Genomic DNA, 19,395 nt, shown 5'->3' on the forward strand with positions numbered 1-19,395 from the left:
CCAAACAGTAATGCCTAGTAAATGTATGTACAGACTTCCATGTAGCAGCCTTACAAATTTCAGAGATTGGAACATTATTAAGGAGGGTAGCAGTAGCCGCTTTTCCTCTTGTCGAATGAGCCTTAGGCCTAGCCAATAACTGCTTGTTAGCCAATTGATATGCAGTAACAATACATGAAACTATCCATCTAGATATGGTTCGTTTTGAGGCTGCCTCGCCTGTTCTCAAATGACCGTAATTTACGAATAAGTGGTGAGATCATCTAATCAGTTTGGTCTTATCCAAGTAAAATGTTAGCACTCTTTTCAAATCCAGGGAGTGCAAAGCTTTCTCCGCCGGAGTATCCGGATTGGGGAAAAAAGTTGGTAGTGAAATAGTCTGATTGATGTGAAAATCTGACACCACCTTCGGTAAGAATGATGGATGAGTTCGTAGAACCACTCTGTTCTCATGGAAGACCGTGTATGGTTCTTTAGAGGACAAAGCCTGAATTTCACTGACCCTCCTCGCGGAAGTAATGGCTACAAGAAAAGCCGTCTTCCACGTAAGGTGTTGCAAAGACGCTTTATGGATAGGTTCGAAAGGAGGACCCAGGAGTCTTGATAATACTATGTTTAGTTCCCATGGAGGAGAGGGTTTTCGAATGGGTGGAAAAACCTTTTTCAAACCTTCTAAGAAATCCTTGACTACTGGTCTTGTAAAAAAGGATTCCTGAGAAGGTGACTTACAATAGGCTGTAATGGCAGATAAATGTACCTTAATAGATGACACTTGAAGACCCGATTTCGCCAAATGGAGCAGGTAAGACAGTATGACCTCCTCCTGAGCCAGTATAGGATTCTGACCTTGCTGACGACACCATATGTAGAACCTCTTCCACTTGAACGCGTAAGAACGCCGCGTGGAAGGTCGTCTGGACTCCTTTAAGATGTTCATGCACTCCTGCGAGAGCCCTAAATGCCCATACTGCAGGAATTCAGGAGCCATGCCGTCAAGCTCAGAGAGGGAAGGTTGGGGTGAAATATCTTGCCTCCCAGCCTGCAAAGGAGATCCGGTCTGCACGGCAGCTTCCTGTGAGGCTGTTCTGATAGGTTGAGGAGATCCGTGTACCAGAACTGACGAGGCCATTGGGGCTATGAGAATCATTCTGGTGCTGGATCTGTAGAGTTTGTTTATCACAGCTGGTATGAGGGGAATCGGTGTAAAGACGTAGAGAAATGTCCCTGACCAGTCGATCAACAGGGCATTCCCTCGAGACCCCGGACGGCAGAACCTGGACGCGAAGTCTGGGCATTTCTTGTTTTCCTCGTCTGCGAAGAGATCTAATTGAGGCCGACCCCATTGAACGAAGATGTCTTCAACGACCTCGTCATGAAGAACCCAATCGTGGGCGTGCTGGAGGGTTCTGCTTAGGAAGTCCGCCTCCACGTTTTGCTGCTCTGGTAGGTGAATCGCTGTAAGAGACATTCCCCTTGCTAATAGCCAATGCCAGATGGCCTGAGACTCCCGAGATAGGGGCATGGATCTCGTTCCTCCTTGTTTGTTCAGATAATACATTGTCGTCGTATTGTCCGTTTGCACTAGGAGAGATTTCCCCTGAATCGATGGAGCAAAAGACTTGAGAGCCAGATGAACCGCTCTGAGCTCCAGCAGGTTGATGTGGTACTCTCTTTCGTTGTTGGACCACAGGCCCTGAGCTTGAAGGGAACCCAGATAAGCTCCCCATCCCTGAAGCGACGCATCCGTTACCAGAGTGTCGGACGGGATTGGCTGATGAAACGGAACTCCTCCTGACAGGTGATGTCTGTGCATCCACCATCGTAACGATTGTCGTGCTCCTATCGGAAGACGCATTCTGTCCTCCCAGCGGCCTGTGCTCTGGCACCAGTTGTTTTCCAGCGCCTCTTGAAGAGGCCTCATATGCAGCCTGGCATTCAGGACAATGAAAATGCACGAGGCCATGGAGCCCAACAGAGATGTCACCTGACGGGCCGTGGGTGCGTGGGACCTCAGAAGATCTTGACATTTTCTCCTTATTGATAACAGTCGTTCCTCCTAAGGATACACTCTTTCGAGCTCTGTATTCAGTATTGCTCCCAGGTAGTGGAGGGTTTGTGTTGGGATGAGGGTGGATTTTTGGTAGTTGACATGTAGACCTAGAGATCTGAAAACACTGAGCACAATGTCCAGATGGTTTTTCGCCTGCTCCGGAGAGGAGGCTTTCAGTAGCCAGTTGTCTAGGTATGGATAAATGAAGATTTTCTGCTTCCTTAGATGCAGCGCTACCGTTTCTACACATTTTGAGAAAACGCGAGGGGCAGATTTTAGGCCGAAAGGAAGCACCTTGAACTGATAGTGTTGGGAGGCTATCAGGAACCGTAGGAATTTCCGATGTTTGGGAATGATCGGGATATGAAAATACACGTCTTGCAGGTCTATGGAGCACATCCAGTCTCCTCGATGCAGCTGAGGGAAAATCTGGTGGAGAGCCAGCATCCTGAACTTTTGCTTTTTTATGTACTTGTTCAGTAGTCGTAAGTCTAGAATCGGTCTGAAAACTCCTTCTCGACCCTTTTTTGCTACCAGAAAATAGCGGGAGTACACCCCTTTCCCTCTGTGTGCGACTGGGACTTTTTTCTATTGCTTTTTTCGGTAAAAGACCGTGAGCCTCTTTGTGTAATAGGCTCATGTGAGCCGGATTGCATTTGGTTGGTGGCAAGTGAGGAGTTGGTTGTCGGAAAAGAAGAGAGTACCCATTCTCTACAATGTTCAGCACCCATTTGTCTTTTGTTATGCCACGCCACTCGTGAATGAACGCTGTGATACTTCCCCCAACCAGAGTGGTGCACGGTGTGAAGGGAAGCGAACCCTCATTGTTTTGCAGGAGCTTTGGGTGTAGACTGTTGAGGTCTGCTTGACCCTCGGTCTCTTGTGGCTCTACGAGACTGGAAGAGTGGATGCCCTTGTTTCTGTTGTGGCCTCTGGGACCAATGAGGGGCTTGAACCCTCTGCTGGAACGGGCGCCTGTCGTAAGGTCTATACCTTCTCCTGAAGTCTTTCCTTTTCTCAAGGCCCACTGCCCTCATGGTGTCCACTTCCGCCTTCATACGTGCCATCTCCTCATCTGTGTGAGTTCCAAAAAGCGAGTTTCTGTTGAACGGAAGGTTTAGGATAAGCTGCTGCCCTTCCTGCTTCAATCCTGTGAGTCTTAGCCAGGAAGACCTTCTCGCACAAACCCCATGCGCATAACCATGTGCTGCTAAGTCAGCCCCATCTGCTGCCACACTGATGACCTGATTGGACACCAGACTTCCCTCCTGAAGGATCTCTTGAAAATCCTGCCTGTCCTCTCTAGGCAGCTTTTCTGTGAACCTGCTCAGCGAGTCCCAGAGTGACCGGTCGTATCTGCCTAGAAGTGTGGAGGCGCTGGAGACCTTCATCATGGAAGCTGCCGTGCCACACATCTTTCTCCCCAGAGAGTCCAGGTGTCTACTCTCCTTGTCCGGTGGAACCGTGGAGGATGATGCCACTGAGTGCGTCTTCCGGGCTGCGGCTAGTATGACTGAGCCCGGTGGTGGATCAGTCCTGAGAAACAAAGGATCTTGCTCAGGTGCCTTGTATTTCTTTAAGATCCTAGCAGGAGCTGATCTGAGGTTGGCTGGTGCTAAAAAGGTGTCCATGGTTGGTTGTAAAAGACCAGGCACCAGCGATAACAATTTCTTTGAAACCGCCCTGTGTTGTAGGGTTTCAAAGATCACGGATGAGGAGGTTGAAGGCTCCGGGACCTCAATATTCAGCTTTTGTGCTCCCCTGAGAAGCACCTTGTTAAAAGTTGGGATATCGTCCACCGGGGAAACTCTAGCTGGTGGAGAATCCGTTAGGGTCGGGGAGTACCTTCTTACGGAAGACCCCGATGATGTGGACCAAGAAGGAGATCTTCTGCGATGGCGTGATCGTGATCTGGATCTTCCCTGGGAGCGTGACCTGCTCCAAGATGTTGTAGCGGCGCACCAAGGCCCAAGGCCTAGTGGCCGATTGGCGAGACGCAGAACGAGCCCGTCCTGCCCGCGCTGTTGGCGATGGTGTTCTCGGGAGAGAAGCCGAAGGTGAGTACATCCTCGAGTATTGCGAGTCCGGAGAAGCAGTCGTTTTATTAAGGCTCTCCAACCACCTTGGCGACAAGTTGATGGGCGAGACATGCCCAGACGATGCGACTCTCGACTGCCCAGATGAACCACTCCTTATGGAGACCACAGGAGTTGTTGGAGTGTTCTTATCCGTCGGCGGTAGTCGACGCTCTTCTCCTTGTGAGTTAGCTTGTGTAAACGTCGACAGTTGCAACAACGTTGAAAGGAGTGTCGCGGATTGCTCTGGTCTCGACGTTGAGCGCCTCGACGGTGACCGGTGGTCCCTTGACCGTGACCTGCTCGATGTCGTGTGCCTCGCCATCGTGTGATGGGCCATAGACGGCGGATGTCTTTGCTCTCGCCGTTTTCAATGTCGTCTTCCGTGCCGTCGAGGGGTGCGAAGCCTTCGATGGCGAATGGGCACGCCGGTGCTGGCTCGACGTCGATCGGTGGGTTGCCGTCGACGGAGATCTGCCCGTATGATGGCTATGTAAATTCGACGTAGTATCCATCAACGTTGGTCGGGTCGCCGTTGACGGCGATCTGTGACGATGCGAAGGTGGCAGCGATGACCTAGACGGGGAACAAACAGGTACCTTCCTGCCTGCTGACGTCGATCTAGCCTGTCTCTCCTGAGAATGGCTTGTGGGCTGCCCGGGAAGTGAAGAGGACGATGTCTTCTGTCTCTCATGAAGACCATGAAGCCTGATCTTCTCCCTGTCCTTCAGAGTCCTTTTTGACATGTTCTTGCAGTGTCTGCAAGTGTCAGGGCAGTGACTCTGAGGCAAACACACAATGCAGAGAGAATGTGGATCTGACTGGGCATTCTTCTTCCCACAGGAAGGGCACTTCACAAAAAGAGAAAGCATTTTCCACTCAGGAAAAAATCTCTTGACTCAGACAAAGGTGTAAAATGTTGAGTAAAAGTAGAAAAAAATGCTGTTTTTAAATATTTTCCTGAGAAAAACTCAGAAAAACTGAGAGCTCAATGCTCCATGACCCTCTCAGAAGAAGCTGGAAAAAAGAACTGACCTAACTGTGAACCAACTGTCACCTCTCCTTCACCCCTGAGGCATGGTGGGATACTGGAGGTGCTCAGGGTCTTAAAGGCACGGTGCCAGAATGTTATGGTTTTCCTGTGTTAACCTGCATGCAGCCTATCGGCTAATAATGCTCCATGGTTTTCAATGCAGTTTTTTCTCTTTTTTCACTGATGTTGCTACTGCTTCTTTCACTGGGCCCAGCGTTGGGGCTTTGGAAAGTTTTTCTCTTGCTGTAATTTTGAAAGGGACTGTTTAAAATAAAACAAAAAAAACTCCATAGAAATAAAGCATTTTTAGCCTGTTTATGAATATTGTCTGCATTGCTGTTGTACACACGTATACATGAGTTTGGTATGAAAATTGTCTACTAAAAATGTTATATATATATATATTTTTCGTACATATTTCATACTTTTATATGTGTGTATTTTATGTATGCTCCGGGGTCCCCGCACGAGGGCGGGAATATTCAATGTTTATGACTTTGATGAGGATACCCCTGGAAGAGAACTAGGATTTACAGGTAAGTGACTTATCCTTAGCGTCCAACCTGTTGCTGCCATGTGAATTCTATGAACACGTAGATGCTGCAATTCCAAGAATATGTATTATGCGATTCTGAAGTTCAAATTTTGTCCTGCACAGTGAAAAGGACAACTTTACCAAAGGTACAGTTTTGTAACATCAGTACAACCCATAGGCGTTTCTGATAAAACTGTTAAGAGGAGCACAAGCACTAGCTCCATACATTTCTAACAGTTAGACCCCCTGACTATGTCCACAAAATAGGATTGTGCCTGTACTTTATTTCTGGAGAAAGAGAGCTCAAAGACAACTCATTGCTGTTTCTATAGTCTGCATTGCTGTTGTACACACGTATACATGAGTTTGGTATGAAAATTGTCTACTAAAAATGTTATATATATATATTTTTCGTGCATATTTCATACTTTTATATGTGTGTATTTTATGTATGCTCCGGGGTCCCCACACAAGGGCGGGAATATTCAATGTTTATGACTATTGATGAGGATCCCCTGGAAGAGAAGCCTACTTTTTATGTCCTCACCAAATAAGGAATGTGAGAAGTTGGTAAAGGCATGATTAGTTATCGATAACTTTCATTAACCTGAGTTTGGGCTTACTTGTCATAGTCCATAATCCTTCAGATAGCTCTTATGCCTGGAACATCCAGATGACATAGTGAAGGGAAGGAAGAAGAGGGTGTCATAGCTGCTGGCAATTGACAAGTTAAAACATCTGTAAGGGGCTAAAGAAGCATTTCCATTGTTTTTATTATAAAATAGTTAGTTGCTGTAGCAGAATCACAGACTAAGAATTATGAAAAAGAAACCCAGACTCAGAGTAATCCTGTTTGGGACAGCAGCCATTACGTGTCAAACGTTACAATACCACATAATGGGTGCCCTTGCCATTTTTTCAATTAGTAAATTGCATATTACTACACCTATTCAGTAAAGATCAAATAATGTCAAAGTGCATGAATTACCCCACCTTTGATGCTTATTTATTTTGTAATGATTATGCCTTTTCAGTTTTGCCTCAACTTTGTTGTCACATTTATTCCTCTCTACCTGCTATAATAATCAAATGTATTATATGTGTATGTCAACTGGACACATATGGTAGGGCATTTCTAATCTAACTTTCATGCTTTTCATTGCTTGAACCTCCCACCGTTTGAGTCCCGGGACAAACTAAACAGAAAAATAATGCACATGTAGACTATTATATACGTATTATTCTACATGGCAGATATATAATCAATGATGAGTTCCACTCAGACCAAGTAATTTGGTCCTTTACGCTTGACTGAATAAATACACTCATACCTCATGAATGATTAAAATACTATAGTCATTTTATGCTCACATACATATATATATATATATACAAAGCTCTTATACCATGGCCATAGATACATAAAGTTTTACACAGGTATGATAGGAAGCACACTATTACATAACAGCTCATGTGCTACTAATACCTAGGTAACAAGGAGTAGGATTCACAGAAAAAAAGCTGTAATCTCAAGATATATGGCACATTCCTATGCTGTGCAGAAATGTAATTACTAGCTTTACCTATACCGAGTCTCAGCACTTTCAAGATTCATAAATGTGCAGAACTATAAAAATAATAAAAATGAAAAAAATAATCACTGGAATATTGCTCACTTGCGATATCTTCCCTTACTATACCTTAGTAAACCAAGAAAATACGGTCTAATGGTGCACTTTACCACAATCAGTTATGTGAACTGAATGAGTGTTCACCTAATTTTAGGGCACTTTTCCGACCAATCCATTGGCACATCTAGGTTATTGTGGAAATGCTACTAATTAATACATATCTGATGAGCATCTTTCACATTTTGAAGTCTGTGCTTTGAATCTAACATGTTTCAAGAGTAAGATCTGAACTTTTTACCTGCGTTGGCATGCATGTAACACTTCATCTTAATGGATAAAAGATGTAACATCTTCGTTACTATATGATATGCAAAGATCTAAGCTTATCAACACAACGGCAACTTGTAAAGACAGACTGTTCAGATCAATTTACCTGTGCGCACAAATACCACAAGTAATAAAAGGGAACGGATTGCAGAGCCTTTTTACAACATATTGTTATGAATGTCAAAAGCCTACATTGAGAAATATTGATTCTCAGAGGAATGCAGTAAAAATGGTGAAATGATACCTTTCCTGCACAGTCCTTGGACACTTGAACCTGCCTGACACACCACCAACAAATCCTTATAAAAAATAGATCAGTAAAACTAATCTTTTCCCAAATCTTTAACTTTGCTGTATTGCAGAGTATTCTTGCATTGCCCTAGCACGTCACATTTAGCTTTGAAAGAAGATGCAAAAAACAATGGACTTATATATGTAGCTCCAATCTTTTTTGGTAGGTAGCAGAGCAGATAATATACCATATACTGTAACAAACAGCAACTGCGTGTGAGGATTCACCCGTCTGCACCTGTCAACTTCTAATCAGACTATATATTGGAAGTATAGGATGTACTACACCACTACTATTCAGAGTAGTTCACCCTTAATGTCCATATATAATGACTTACCAGATCAAGAGCAGCTGCCAAAATGGATGCATCCGGAATGGTACCAGGGTCACAGCAGTTTAAAAGGAACTGGAAACGCTTCATGCCTTGACGGATTGCTCCTAGGTTGACCACATTCTTGCACTTGCTGCCATCTTGGTTAGAAGCCAGATGATCATCAAAGCTGTGGCAGCCTGGAAGGGTGGGGAAGGGTGAAGGAGAAGGGCAGAGTGCAGAAGAAGGGAGGGAAGGGGGAACACAACATCTCACAAATAAAAAGGGCAACAAGAAGGAAATACTCCCCCAGCCTGCCCCTTCCCTCCTCCTTTGGTTCCAGCCCTCTGTACATTTGTAATGCATGATCTGAGGCTTAGCACAAATAGCAACACTCACAGCAGCCAGAGAGTAACAGCTAGTGGGAACAAGTACAGACAGTGACTTTTCCAGGTACTCCACACTGTTTTGCACAGAGAGCCAACTACAGGTGCTTAAAGCTTTTGCAAAATGTTCATATGCCCTGTACACGAGCCAGATTTCCTGGGCTTCTATAAATGAAATTGTTTTTAAACTGCTGTTGCTTTTTTTAGTTTTTAAGTGAAAGAAAACATTACCCAGTCTTTTTCACGTCAATTGTATGATTTTTCCAATTCACCATATTCATATGTGCTCAGTTTGATTGCTCATAAGGTTGGCGACCACTGTGACTACCAAGGAGCAATATAGAAATGTCTAACAATCATGTACTTGCTATTTACTAACTGAGAAAAGGTTATCAAAGGTACGTTGCTGATAATTTAAACATACCCAGGTATTAGTGACATTCTGATAAGCCCCACTTTCAGAAACTGTCAATCACTGTAATCAGAGTGTGGAATACCTGAAACAAGTTTTGTGGATATCTGGTAACCACTTTTGAAAGGGCTGCCAAGATATTTGTCTCTCTTTCTTTGTTTGATTAAAAACATTATTTGTAAATAATTTAGTTTGCACATTTCTCCATCTTGGTCTCAGTATCTTCTCTACATTTATATTTTCTAATTGCTGAGTTTCAAATACATGTTCTGGAGCTTTAAAACACCACGAAATACAGTAACATTGTTTTGCATCTTGCCAGAAAATGTGCTGACATCTACCTATATCATTTTAAACTGATGCACTAATATTTAAAAACTCCCTTACATGAAAACAGACACGGCTCTATACTGTCACAGAGATGTTTTTAAAAAGAAGTACATTTGCAAATTAAATTTAAAAGATGTTCTCATTGAAGTGGAAACAGAAAATAAAACAGCTCTGAAAATTAAACCCTTCCCATTTATGTAAGAGATTCACATATTTATTTTCCCTTTATCTTGTAGTCCTTCCTCTGCCTCAGCTCCACTTACACATTTACAGATCCTCCCCAGACCTCCACTTACACATTTACAGATCCTCCCCAGACCTCCACAATATGCCTTCACAGTTCACTGACTAAATTTATCTACAGCCTCCAGCCAGTGAATCTCTTCTGCACCCCCTAGAGCGCCTTTGGTCTTTAAATCATTAAAACCATATCTCAACTCACCAGATGCTCTTATTTATTTCCACAGAATCAGCTAGTTCCTACTATCATTTGCTCACTTCAGTCCAAATATCTGCATGTCTCCCTCTTCATTGTAAACCTGTAGAAAGGCTTTTCTTTAACTATGTCCTTCAGAAGGATATTTTAGGCTTGATAGGGCTAGCTGTAGCCAAAAAGGCACTTTCTGAAACATGGGTGAATGACGATCTTTCTCCGCTCTTTGAATTGTTAGGCAAAACACAGAGGCCACATAATTTGTAAATCTCTATATTTCTCGTATCCTAGAGGCAATAAAGATAAAAACAGCAATGTGACATAACCAGCTTCTCACTGACAGCTATTTTATTGCTCCTCATGACATTGAGATAAGTTCAATTTGTATCTGTCACCTTTGGTTCACTGTGGTGTCGCCTACCCTCCCTGACTAATTTTTCTTATCTCTGTCTTGTACTCCTTAGTCAGCAATATGGTAGCCTTTTGTTTCTACCAAACTCTCCACTATCCATTCATCAACTTCCACACTCCCATCTTGCCCCTTCCTCCTCCTTCCCCTTTCGCTCTCCCTTTAGGAGTTATTGAGCTTTTATTGCATTACTAAGCCTCACTGTGGGGCGCACCCTTTGAATTTACCTACATGTACAATGCCACTCTATAAGTGAGGCAGGACTCCCATGCAGTCCTCCTACAGCTCACCATATCCTTTCAGGACCACTGTTCTAAATGTGTCTGACACACATGATCGAGTTTCTTGGTAAATCCATAGTAACACAAGTTGCTGATAAATGTGGCACATTCCTGCCCTCTCACTTTCACGCAGTTCAGCAAGTTGTCTTGCTGTGTTACACTGCATGAAAGAATGTTAAATATGGCCCGAAGTCTGTTTTAGATGAACAAGTTACACTTACGTTCGCCAACAGCTTATCTGGTAGAGACTCTCTTTAATCGCGTATTCCTTACCTAGCCAGTCAAATTGGATCTGGAAACCTTTCAAGCTGTACCTCTGTGTGTCTGTAGGTTGCGTCCATCAGTTCTGTGTCAGCATCATCTGTGTAGTTGAAAATGACGCATGCTGTGCCTAGTTACCCAAGCAATACTTATCCGGAGGTAGGTAGGAGAACCAATTAGACCAGAAAGTCCTTTAATACCGAACAAAGTGCCCGTCATGAAGGACCTGACTGTTCAGGCAGTGGTGCTTGGTGAATGTGTGTAGAGATGCCCATATTGCAGCCTGACTGATGTGCAGGACAGGGACTCCATGAGCTAACACAGTGGTTGCAAGCTTGGCTGTGGTGGAATGAGCATGCAAGCCCTCAGGGGGTTGCTTCTTAGCCAATGGGTAGCAGATTTAAATGTTGAGATGGCCCATGTTGATTTGGTCCTTTTCTGCACGGCCTTTCTCAATGAAGAGTTGATTGTCCATCGAATGTTCCTAAGTACGATGAATGAAGAACAATAACACTTTTTATGGGTTCAGGTGATGGAATCTCTGCCCTTCCTTGGAAGGGTGGGGCAGGGCAACAAATGTTAGCAGTTTGATGATCTGGCTAACATGCAACAGTGTCACCACTTTAAGCAGGAAAGAACCCTGTGTTCGCCAAACCAGCCTGTCTGGAAATAATGTGGTGTATGGAGGCAGTTAGCTAAATCTCCTCACTGATGTCATGGCCACTAGAAAAGCAATTTTGATGGTCAGAAGACAAGAATGACAATTGTGCATATGCTCGAAGGGCCAGCACATCACGAATGTCAGTACCAGGTTCAAGTCCCATTGGTGTGAACATATGCTGAAGCCCTTTCAGGAACCGAGTCACAACCCATGATTTACACAGGCAGGGCGGAGCCAGCAAGTGCAAAAATGCTTATATGGCTGAAAGATACCCTTTAACTGTGCCCAAGACAACACCTTGCCAAGCTAATGAAAGAACAAATAACAATACCTCTGAGAGAGGTGCAGAAAGGGGATCAACATATTTGGAAGTGCACCAAGCGACAAATTTGACCCGGCATATACCATCTAGATTGAGGAACACCTGGCTGCAAAAATGACGCTGCAGACTTCTGCAGGAAGGTCGAAAGCTGTCATTTGCTGCCGCTAAATCTCTGTGCATGAAGGCACAGCATGCTCTGGGTCGGGTGCAGGACCGTGTCCTGTTGCTCCAACAGTAAATTCTCCCAAAGGTGCAGCCTGAGCCGAGGACAGATGCTCATGCTCAGGAGTTAGGGATACCATGATCTTTATGCCCAATCGGGTGCAACAAGAATGACTTGGACCTTGAAGCTCCTGACTCTAGGAAGGAGTGGTATCAGCGGAAAGAAGGCTTAAGCACAGGATGCTGGAACTCCACGCCAAAGGAAAAGCAACTCCAGGGCCCATATGTGCTGACATTGCGTGTTCTCAACCGTGGCGAATAGATCTAACAATGGTTCTCCTCAATCTTCGAAGAAACCTTGCCTCACCTCCAAATGGAGACACCATTTGTGATCCGTTAGGCATTGATGGCTTAGTTTGCATGGTCTGGTGCTCAGAGAGCCCACCGGATGTTGAACCACCAGGAGTATGTCCTTACCTTCCAGTCATGTCCAGAGACTCAGCACCTCTTGACACACGCTTCATGATACCACCCCATCCGGTTTGTTGCAATACCACACGGTGGTGGTATTGTCCATGAATACTTAAAGCAGTCTTCTCTAAGGTAGAAAGGCTTTCAACGCCAGTTAGATCACTATCAACTTCCACAGATTTATGTGGAGCCAAAACTCTGCCGGAGACCAGAGTCGTCCCCAAGCAGGCCGCCCCAATCCAGAAGTGACACATCTGACACCTCTGTGAGCTCGGGGGGAGAAGTAAGATGCATCTGCCACTCACCCAATTGCAGTTCATCAGCCTCTACTGCAGATCGTTTGCAATTCCCTTCGATATCTGTACCACGTCGGAGAAATCCTCCTGCTGCTGCACCCAGTAGAATTTAAGGTCCCACTGCACAGTCCGCACATGCCAGCAGGAATGTGTCATGAGCAGGATGCAGGAGGCCATGAGGCCCAGCAGCCCCAGAGTCAGTCTCACAAAAATCCCGAATAGAGGCTGAAATATGGGAATCATAGCATGAATAACCTGAACTCGCTGTTCTGGAGTATCGCCCCAACACTGCACTGTATCCAGAGTGTCTTCAATGAAAGGGAGTGTCTCAGAGGGAGTCAGGTGTGACTTCGACACACAGATAGTGAACCCCAGAGAATGCAGGAGGACCACCTTAGTCTGGAGGTGGGAGACGACTGCCTGGGGTTAGTCCACCTTCAACCCCTAGTTGTCAAGGTAGGGGAAGACTGGAACCCCTGATCTCCACAGCTGTGCTGCGACCACCGCCATCACCTTGGTGAACATCTAAGGAGCGCCGGAGAAGCCAAAAGAAGGACAGAGGACTGAAAGTGCTCATGGGCCAACGTGAACTGCAGGTAAAGACTGTGGGTTTGCAGGGTGTGTATATGGAAGTAGGTGTCCTTCAAGTCGGCTGCTACCATCCAGTCTCCAGGGTCCAGGGCAATCAAAACCTGAACAAACATGAGCTTCTTGAATTTGTCCTTCAGGGAGAAACTGGGAGGGCACAGGTCTAAAATAGGGCGGAGGCCTCTGTACTTTTTGGGCACCAGAATGTAGTGGGAATAGCAACCAAGACCTATGACTCATGCTAGCATCCTCTTGATGTTTACTTTGGCCAAAAGGCCCAGCACTTCCTGACGGAACAAGGAGAGGTGGCCTTCCAGCCAGTCAATGGACGGTGGCATGGGCAGTGGGTTTCTAAGAATGGGATGTAGTAACTATTCTAAATGATCTGCAGTACCCATTTGTCTGATGTTATGGACTGCCAGTGGAGCAGGTGGTCTTTGATCCTGCTGCCAACTGGTTGCCCATGTTGGTACAAAGGCAAACTAAAGTGGTTTTGAGGCTTTGGCTGCCAGGGGTGGTGAAATGGGTAGATCTCTGGTTGTGTGTCCCAGCAGGGTTCTGGGAGCTGCATCTGCGGCCATAAAGGGACTGTGCAGCCTGTTGGCCTTGGTGGCCAGGAGAAAATGGATGAGGCTGGGAGCCCCTACTGTAGCCGAGGGCAGGGGCAAAAGGCAAAATGTGGTTGACATGGGGTCATAGAGAGGCCCAGCGACCGGGCAGCTGCCTGGCTGTCCTAAAAGCACTCCAGGGCGGAATCTACTTTATCACTGAAGAGGACGGGACCATTAAAGGGCATGTTCATAATGGATGCCTGGACATCCCCTGAAAAGCCAGTAGATCTTAGCCAGGCATGGTATCTGAGTGCCAATGATGATGCAATCAATCTACATGGCAAATCAGTTGTATCTAGTTCACAGCAAATGATGAACTTTGCTGGGTCCCTGCTGCCAAAGGCCTCCTGCAAGACCATAGGTAGCAACTGCGCAACTAAATCCTAAGCGGTATGGGCCCAAGAAGCATGCAGTGTTCCTCGACTGCAGCGCAAGGCTGGAGGAAGAGAACATCCTCCTCCCAAAGGTATCAAGCCTTTTGGATTCCCTATCCAGAGGTGTGGTAGGGAACGTGCTAGGATTAAGTTTGAATGTGGAGGCCTAGACAAATCATACTCTCCGAGGTAGGGTACTTGATGAGATAAGCTGCGTCCCCAGGAGTGGGGTCATGGCTGCTGGCAATTAGTTATCCTGTGGACAGGAGCCCCTGTGCAGGGCTTGGCCCAAGCCCCAAGCAAGAAATCAGTGAAAACTTCACCAAAAGGGAGGAGAGATTTTCTGTGGGCGACTCCGAGCTAAAGCACCTCTGTCAAAACTTCATCTTAACTGCCACGAAGGGCACTGTAAGGCCCAGGATCCCAGCTATCCTTCTCACCAGCTTGGCAGAGGAAGCCCTTCCCTTCATAGCCACACTAGGAGAAACTAAGTCAGTGTCAGGGGAGATGTCTAGGTCACTGGCATCCACCAGGTCCTCATACGAGTTGACTTCAGGCTCATCTAGTGGGAGGATAAGCCATAAGGACCATCAGATCCTCCACAATCATACTTCTCCCTGGGCCTGTCAAAAAAGGCAGGCCCTGGCTCCAACTCGGAGCAGGAGTTAACGTTGAGCGACATGGATCCGGCTTTGTGTCAGAGTTGTGCCTGCTGATGGGGTAGATGTTGCTGGGACATGCTCTGGAGAAGGTCACAGTTTTGCAACTGGAGTTGGTTCGGATCCAGGAAGGCCTGACTGGTGCAGACAGCAGACCTGTCAGCAAATCCATTGGGAGCAACCAATGAAACCATGGAGCCCGAAGGGGCTCCAGAGAGGTCAGCTTACCAAAGATGAGGTGCATGGCCTCATAAAATTCCTGGATTTCGGGGGGATGTCTCCGGGAAACACAAGGAGGCAGGCTCTGCATTGGAGCGGAGGTGACAGTGACGTTGTTCCTGCCCCTTGTCCAATGACATGTACTTGTGTGGCAAAATTGAAGAGTGATTCAACTTCCTGGACTTCTTTGATTTCTTGTGGGGCTTACACAACAACCTTGAGTGCAATGACCACCACCAGGAACAGCTCCGCGAATGGGCCAGAGATCTTCCTTGCAACCAAGACCTGATTGTAGAGACAACCGGAGTCGGGATACCAGGAGTTTCAGAGATTGCTCCCTATGCACCTTTGGGCTCATGGCTTGGCAGTCCTCACAGGCCTTGATGTCGTGGTCCGGCTCCAGGCACCAGAGACACACCAGATGGGGGTCTGTCACAGACATGTCTGGGACAAGATCGACAGGGTATAAACCCCACCGTTTTTTAGGAGACATTCTTAAACACACTGGGAGACAAAGCCTCAACAAAACATTGAAAAAAGTTGTCAATAAAGTAGACAGAGGTCAGCATGCTGGGGTGGTGCATTTATAGGCACTACATGTGTTACTTTCAGTGTGGACGACGCCATCGACACAGAGCCAATCAAAGCCACTTTCCAGTGGGCAGAGGTAATTCTGAAAAAGTTTCCAGATCCAGTCTGACACTTGGGGAATATTCTAATGTAAGGAATCTACAGCTAGAAGTCTCTATCAGATATAACCATTTATCATAGTAAATTATATGCAGAGGTTACAGTGTTTTACATTGTTACTTTGTTTCATGGACAAGCATCACTTGGTACTTTGCTTGCACATTTCAGGGTTGACGTCTTTTGTCCCTAGCATGCAGAAGGGAGCATTTATGAAAAACTCAGAATTTATTGATTTATTGTACTTCCAAAAAAGTAGGACAGATAATTAACAAGTGAGCAAGCAAGCTCTGATTAGGTGACTGGGAGGTCTGTTAGCTGTGAAGTATACTGGTCAAGAATAGTTTTCCTTGCCACATTTATTATTCATAAAAGCTATTCAAGGTGAATGTCTGTTTTAAACAAGATAGACGAGGGTAATCTTCTTACTGTGTGACTCTCACGTGTGACTGTGCAAAGCAATTGCAGAATCTAAACCTCAACTGCAATACTCCCTAGATGCTGCATCTTCAAGATGACCTTTTCATGTGTACTTCCCTCATAGACATCCTGATTGCACCTCAGGAGGCTGCTGGCCAAGCTACCAGCTCCAGTGAAACTGAAAAGGTCTCTTGTAAATGAAAACCTTGTATGAGTCACCTTCAAGGCCTGAAGAGGCATCAGCTTTCAGTAAAGCTATTTCAAAGACAGCCTGGTGGGGCATCTTCCGGGATACCAGGGCCCTTTCCTCAAGCAGAAATGTTGAACGATCATGATGCTTATGTGGAGGATTCCTCATCCAAGACTCCAGACTGAAAGCTTATTCACAAATCGTTTCCCCTACCCAAACTTCGACTGCTGCTGGTCCCCAGTCCAAATGTTCCATCCTGAGCCTCCAGGGCAAACCCAAGGTTGACCTGCCAGAGTTGAGAAACTCTGACCTTTAGGACTGATTCCTTCTCCATATGTCAGCTATTTTATCCCAGTGTCCACCCCACCCCTGAAAAAAGAGTCTCAATACACTGCGCTTGGAGTGCCTTTGCTCTTTGATTCCCATAAAGGTATATGATGCTCCTAAGATCAATTACCAGCTCCTGAAATTCATAAAACAAACTAGCTGGCACATCTGCAACATTTTTGATCATGCACTTAAGTTATGTCAGAACTTCGTCCTGGACATTAGATGTGGCTTTAGAGGAGCTTCTAACGAAGTAGTGAGCCCTTCCCCCAAATTCCCCAAGATAAGGCTTCTTCCTTCCCCTTCTACCTCTTTTTTGGGGGAGATTGTAGATATTTTTCTTCTCAGGTAGTGGTCATCTACTCGGACCTGCGGGCACTTCAGACAACCCTCAGTGCTAAACAGAATTCTAGCATTCTTCTTAACAGTTCAGATACCCTCACAACAGTTTTACCCACAAAAAAGCACCATTGGAATTTAGGACTCCAAGATGGTATGGAAAGGCTTTATTCCAGGTTCCTTCCAGGGAAGTTGTAATGAAGGACATTATCATAGAAAACAGGATGCCGAAGTGAAGTCCAAAAGAAGTATTTATTCAAGTTTCAGAGGTCCCATCCACACCACGTCCAACTGCCAGCTTAATCTCCTCTTCCCTTCACATTCCATCGTGACATCATTCTGTTCTGTTCATCACCAAGGGTCCCCACTAAACAGTGTCATCATACCTTGATAAATACTACAGAAGTCTTGTAGGTTTCCTCTTTCTGGTATGGAAGAAAGAAAAGGGGTTCTGTCCCCCTATAAACCTCCCAGGCCTCAACCACGATGGATGTACAAACTCTTCAAGATGGAGTACTTCAATATTTTGAGAGACACTCTTCCACTAAGTGACTGTGCCGAAGATCAAGATATGTAGCTGGGCAATTCTCCCAATCTACATCCACACATTTCCTATATGTGTGATCTTTCACCGCAGTACAGATGACCAGCAGAAAAAAGGATCAACATCCAACAAAAAAAGGGCAGCCAAAAAAGAAAATAAGGTATGTATTCTCCAGACTGTCCCCATTAGGTGACATGATACCTAGAGAAGCATGCATGTACTGGATCACAAATACTTTAGAATGTGAGGACAGTCCCATGAAAGCCCCTCTCTCTTTTATGGGCTCAACAGCTTCCTGAAAATGAAGAGACAGGTGACAGGAAGGCAGCACGAGTTGGGAGCTGAGCGGAAAAGTGGCACTGGAAAACAAAGAGCATAGCAGGATAAACCAGCAGTTTGGAGAAACTCTGTCAGGAGTGAGGAGCATAAGAGTGAGAGATGCAACAGGATACACCAATACTGTGCAATAAATGCACTGGAAGGAGAAAAGGACCCACAGGAGAAAAGAAGGGTACCAACAACTAAGTTGTGAGTACAGATGCCAGGTGAATGCATTGACTGCAGCAAGAAAAGCCATGCAACACACCAATTGTGGCAGGCACTGAATATCTGCTTACACCATTCTCAATGCTGCTCTTTTTTCCCTCCTGACCCGAAAGTCCTTATATGAAGTGGAAATGACCTTAAAGGATTGCTAATTTGCTGTCATGCCCCAACTGCCTCTGGCCATCATGCCACAGTTTTCAGCAGCCTCCTCACCCATTGCTTTAATGGTAAGGTCTACTTCCTGACAACTCTTCTACAAAAAGTCCTAACAGACTAGATGGTCAAACTACACTTGTAGTACACTTACTATTCTATCCCCTCTTTCCAGGACTATAAACCCTACCATAAGTTCCAATAATAAGAACAGACAAAGGGGGTCATTACGACCTCGGCGGTCCTTTCAAAAGACCGCCGAGGCCGCGGGAGACAGAATACCGCCATTGCCGGCGGTATTTCTGTCTCCCTATTATGACATTTGCGCTGGGCCAGCGGATGGTAACAGTGTTACCGTCCGCTGGCCCAGCGGAAATGTCACATCAACATTGCAGCCGGCTCGTAATAGAGCCGGCGGCAATGCTGATGTGCAGCGGGTGCAGTAGCACCCGTCGCGCACTTCACTGCCCGAAATTCGGGCAGTGAAATGCGCGACGGGGCTATGCCTGGGGGCCCCTGCACTGCCCATGCCAAGTGCATGGGCAGTGCAGGAGCCCCCAGGGGCACCCCCAGTCCCCTTACCGCCGGCCTTTCCATGGCGGTGTGTACCGCCATGGAAAGGCCGGCGGTCGGGGACTCATAATCCCCAGGGCAGCGGTGCTTGCACCGCTGCCCTGGGGATTATGACCGCCAGGAGGAATCCTGGCGGGAAAGTGGAGGGGCCGGTGGTATGGCCGTGGCAATTCCGCCACGGTCATAATTGCTGGCGGAACACCGCCAGCCTGTTGGCGGTGTTACTGCCAACATACCGCCGGCCACCAGGGTCGTAATGACCCCCATAGTATTTCTGTTGGTGACTATTTTGGCCTGTCCTCTATACCCTGGTGCTTCACTAAGGTTCTGCACCAAGTGTTGGCTCACATTACATCTCAAGACTTTCACGTATTTACCTGAACGACATCCACGTGATGCACCAATGGTAGTGGATTTGCTGAGATTTACCATGAATACTTGCATCCTGAAAGCTTCTACTCAAGTCATATGTATTGTTCAACTTCACT

The 19,395-nt window shown here is 46.0% G+C and overlaps 1 protein-coding gene across 1 annotated transcript in view; it reads right to left on the reverse strand.

The window, feature by feature from the left end:
• UNC80 (unc-80 homolog, NALCN channel complex subunit) overlaps positions 1-19,395 on the reverse strand; it is a 2,774,722-nt gene that overhangs the window by 1,822,859 nt on the left and 932,468 nt on the right. Inside the window, exon 21 of the mRNA XM_069225668.1 lies at positions 8,281-8,453. Coding sequence (XP_069081769.1) covers positions 8,281-8,453 — 173 coding nt within the window. The remainder of the gene's footprint in view (positions 1-8,280; positions 8,454-19,395) is intronic.

Source organism: Pleurodeles waltl, chromosome 3_1 (assembly GCF_031143425.1).
Source record: "Pleurodeles waltl isolate 20211129_DDA chromosome 3_1, aPleWal1.hap1.20221129, whole genome shotgun sequence".
Lineage (NCBI taxonomy): Eukaryota > Metazoa > Chordata > Amphibia > Caudata > Salamandridae > Pleurodeles > Pleurodeles waltl.